This window comes from Leiobunum rupestre, chromosome 7, assembly GCF_980474605.1.
Source record: "Leiobunum rupestre chromosome 7, qqLeiRupe1.1.hap1, whole genome shotgun sequence".
Lineage (NCBI taxonomy): Eukaryota > Metazoa > Arthropoda > Arachnida > Opiliones > Sclerosomatidae > Leiobunum > Leiobunum rupestre.
The window spans coordinates 55,891,295-55,895,913 of record NC_143390.1 but is presented as its reverse complement, the minus strand read 5'-3'; the positions used below and the strand labels follow the sequence as shown (position 1 = coordinate 55,895,913).

General features: G+C 35.4%; 1 protein-coding gene across 1 annotated transcript; it reads left to right on the top strand.

Moving 5' to 3' along the window:
• The first annotated feature begins 398 nt into the window (after window positions 1-398).
• LOC149937511 (uncharacterized) lies at window positions 399-3,428 on the top strand. Its single transcript, XM_090153807.1, has 8 exons — window positions 399-644; window positions 717-945; window positions 2,056-2,325; window positions 2,384-2,484; window positions 2,542-2,850; window positions 3,000-3,113; window positions 3,165-3,275; window positions 3,337-3,428. Exons 1-8 carry the CDS (start codon window positions 449-451, stop codon window positions 3,426-3,428), a joined length of 1,422 nt encoding a protein of 473 aa, XP_090009933.1. The 5' UTR covers window positions 399-448.
• The last annotated feature ends 1,191 nt before the right edge of the window (window positions 3,429-4,619 follow it).

Below are 4,619 nucleotides of genomic sequence, written 5' to 3'. Positions count from 1 at the left end.
TGACGTCATTGAATATTCGCTGTTAAAATGACGTAGAATGGAAATATTTTTAAATTTCATTTTAATATCATTGTAGTACTTAAATACGCTTGGCACTTGAACCTATCTCACGAGTATTTCAAACGAATATCTAAAGTTTAAGTATGAGAAACGTATCATTCTCAAATGATACTTGAATATCCTATAAAAGGGTTGTATAGGGTTGTGGGAGGTCATTCCACGGTTAACTGCGATAGCTATATTCAAGATGAATAAAGCTCAGTATACGTGTCCTACGTGCGCGAAAAGTTTTTCTATCAAATCAAATTTAAATCGGCATGTTAGAGAAGTACACGGTGATAGACATAAGTTTATCTGTGAAGTATGTGGTAAGACTGTTGCTAGATTGGAATATTTTAAGAACCATCAACGAACTCATGACTTGAACGCACCCGGCCCTTCCGAACCTATGAACCTGTCTCGCACACCGTCGCCAATGCAACGTTCGCCATCACCAACCCGTCCACCGTCACCTAGTTTGCTTCAAGACATTCAATTGGAATCTACCCGTACACAGCCATCTACATCAGCTTTACCCGACAACCTAACACCATCACCTGTTCCCGCCTCACCAATACTTGATGAAACACCACCAGCATCCCCAAGTATGGTCCAAGCCTTGAATGATACGCTAGCCTCTATCCGTTACAATGCTGAAGACTATGATATTGATGCAGGGATGTTTATTGGACGTTACCGAGCCGCTTTCCGTAAATTTCTAATGGAAAGACTGGCTAGTAAACGTGGAATTAAGTGGTTCCTACTCGTAAGATCTGTGTATATGAGACCTTTAGGAGGTGTGGAACAAAGAGCGGAAGTACGACCCTACTTCCGGAGCACTATGCAAACAACATTAACGCTCGATGTCATTGAAAACCAGCTGAACGACTGCATTGAAACAATACAGTCAGCAGCGGAAAACTTTGAAGCGACAGGTATGTACTAAAATTTATAAGTTATATTTTGAAATAAAACATTATATTTTTAACAGGATCGGGTTGGGTAATTGATCGTATTCTGTATGTAGAATTAAATGTAGCATCTTACCAGCCGCTACGGGGGTCATCGTATATGGAACTACTAAAAAACTCTGTCAACATCGTGCGATTCTTAATATTAGAAACGAAAATGATGATAAATGTTTTCTCTGGTCAATTCTAGCTAAGCTTCAGCCAGTTCCTTTGACTCAAAACGCTAACCGTGTTTCGAAATATACACCTTACGAAAATGAACTTGATACCAGTGATATATCTTTCCCTTTCAAATTAAACGCTACGGAACTTAAAAAATTTGAATTAATGAATAATTTATCAATATCTGTTTTTGGCTTCTCGGGAGATATATTCCCTCTTTACGTAAGCGCCAACAAGTGTGGTAAGGAAAGGGAGGTTGATTTGCTATACATCACCGATGAAACTAAAGATATTGACGATGGGAATAGACATTACTGTCTTATACGAGACCTAGGAAAACTGCTACAGCATCTAACAAAACACAGAAGTACAAGTTATTATTGCAGGTAATTTAGTTTCCAATATATTAGTTTGCAATCTACTAATTATTTTCTCTATTAGGATGTGTCTTCACCGATTCAGTGGAAACCACGCGGAACAGCGACGTGATGCACATATCGAAGAATGCGCCACCCACGGCGTCCAAAAAACAGTTTTCCCTACCAAGAAGAAGACGCTTTATTTTGATAAATATGTGTGGACAGAAAAGGTAAAAATAAAAATTATTTAATTTAACTCTTAATGAAATTAAATTATTAGGTGCAGTATGTATTTTACGCCTATTTTGAAGCAATCCTACCGAGAGTTCAAGGATGTGATCTAGATCCCGATACAAATACCAGCAAAGTAAACATGCATATCAGTTGTGCGTATTCTTCGGTACTTGTAGGACCTAACGGTAAGTTATTTTGCAAAATTTTGTTTAACAGATAAATTATAATAGGATACTAATAGGTGTACCTGTTCGAACTGATTGCTATCGAGGACAAGATGCAACTCGAAGATTTCTAGTGTCTATTTTGGAATTAGAAAAGGAGTTGATGGAACTCATTGAGACAAATGTACCAATGATTATTACCCCGGTGGAGGAGGAACAGTTTCAAGCTGCTACACATTGCTACATTTGTCAGAAGCAGCTTAACCAGGGAAATATGCCCGCGGTTCGCGATCATTGTCATTTCACTGGGAAATACAGGGGACCAGCGCATAACCTCTGTAATCTTCAAAAGAAAGTTCCAGAATTTATCCCTGTTTTCCTTCATAACCTTAGCAGGTGAATTTATTAAGTTAATTATCCAGGAAATAAACCTAATAATAATAAATCTTCATAGATACGATTTACATCTTATATGTCAGGAGATTGGTCATTTTAAGGAACAGACACTTGACTGTATTCCTTCCACTAGCGAAAATTATATTTCACTCAAACTAGGTAAAATATATTTAATTATGGATTTAACCTTAACAGTAATTTTATTATTATTTTTAGGGAGATTTCGGTTTTTAGACTCTTATCGATTTCTAAGCGATAGCCTCGATGCTCTAGTATCTAATCTCGTTTTGGAAGGAGCCAGTAAATTTCAGATTGTTAAGAAATATTTTGAAAGTGATAAAGTTCAACTGCTTTTGCGGAAGGGAGTCTACCCGTACGAGTATATGGACGATGAAAAGAAATTTGACGAGACGATGCTGCCACCTAGAGAAGCGTTTTTCAGTTCATTGAAAAATCAAAATATTTTAGAATCTGATTATTTACACGCCCAAAATGTTTGGACAGCGTTTAATATTCAAACATTAGGTAAAATTACTATAGTATAAATATTTCAAATCTCTTAACCTCGGTTTTCGTAGGGGAATACACCGACCTCTATGTGAAAAGCGATGCGTTGCTCTTAGCTGACGTTTTTGAAAATTTTAGAACATTATCTATAACTAATTATAAATTAGATCCCGCTCACGCTTACACCGCACCAGGTTTAGCCTGGCAAGCAGCTTTGAAGATGACCGATGTTCGCCTCGATCTCATACTTGATATAGATCAACACTTATTTATTGAAAAGGGTAACGCTTTTTGATATTTTAAATATTATTGTATTTACATTGAATTTTTAGGTATTCGAGGCGGTGTTTCAATGATCTCAACTCGTTATTCTGAAGCGAATAACAAATATATGCCCGACACATATGATTCGTCTAAAGAGAGCAGTTATATATGCTATTTAGGTAATTTACATTTAAAAAAAAATTATTTTAATTATCTTAACTTAATTTAACTTAATTGAAGATGCTAATAATTTGCACGGTGCTGTTATGTGTGAACCACTACCGCTAGGCGACTTCCAGTGGGTTCAGGAGGATGATTTGCAAACTCTGTGAAAATATTCTGAGTATTCCCAATAACGTTGAAAACGGATACATTTTAGAGGTAAATAACAAGTGTTATAATTATTGAATTATATTTTTAAAGAATAGTTTCCTTTGCAGGTGGATCTTGAATATCCTCCAGAGTTGCATGACTTACATAACGATCTCCCAGTAGCGGCGGAATCTAAAGTTATTACACATGATATGCTATCTCCATACTCCAAAGATCTCTTAGGAAAATTAAATATTAAGGAGAATCAAAGTCTACCAAAACTTTTTCCTAATTTAAATAATAAAGAGAAATACATAGTACATTACCGCAATTTAAAATATTATGTAGAATTAGGTTTGAAAATAACCAAGGTTCATCGAGCTCTAACCTTCACTCAAGGAAAATGGTTAGAAAAATATGTTAGATTCAACACTGAACAGAGGAAATTATCCAAGAGTTCATTTGAAAAGAATTTCTGGAAACTAATGGTTAACTCTGTTTTCGGGTAAATCAATTTAAATAATTTATTGCGGTTTTTCCCTTACTTCATTTAATTCTTTAGAAAAACAATGGAAAATTTACGGAAGCATATAAATTTCGAATTGATTCATAAACCAGAAAGAATGTTAAAAGTTACAAGTTCCCCGCAGTTTGAACACTTTACCATCTTTAATGAAGAGTTAGCCGGCGCTCATAAGAAGAGAGCTAATATTGTTCTTAACCGGCCTATATTTACCGGATTCACCATTCTAGATTTATCTAAGGAGCTCATGTATCGGTTCCATTATGGATTCATAAAAAATACGTACGGGGACAAAGCATCACTATTATTTACAGACACTGGTAATTTAATTTAATATGCATTTTTTATTTAAATAGTACTAATATATAAAATATTTACAGACAGTCTAACGTACAACATTAAGACGGATGATGTTTATAAAGACTTTGAAGTTCATAAAAACCGCTTTGACTTCTCTGATTATCCACCTTCGCATTTCCTTCATTCTAATCAGAATAAAAAAGCTCTCGGTTATTTTAAAGACGAGACAAATTCGCAGTTAATTCAAAGCTTTGTAGGACTTCGTCCAAAGCTTTATTCTATTAAATTGTACGGGGAGTCTAAGACCGCTGAAGAGATAGAAAAGGCGTTGCGATTGGGGAAATCTTTAGAGTCAATTTTAAACCATAAAAAGGTTTGTAAGGGCGTT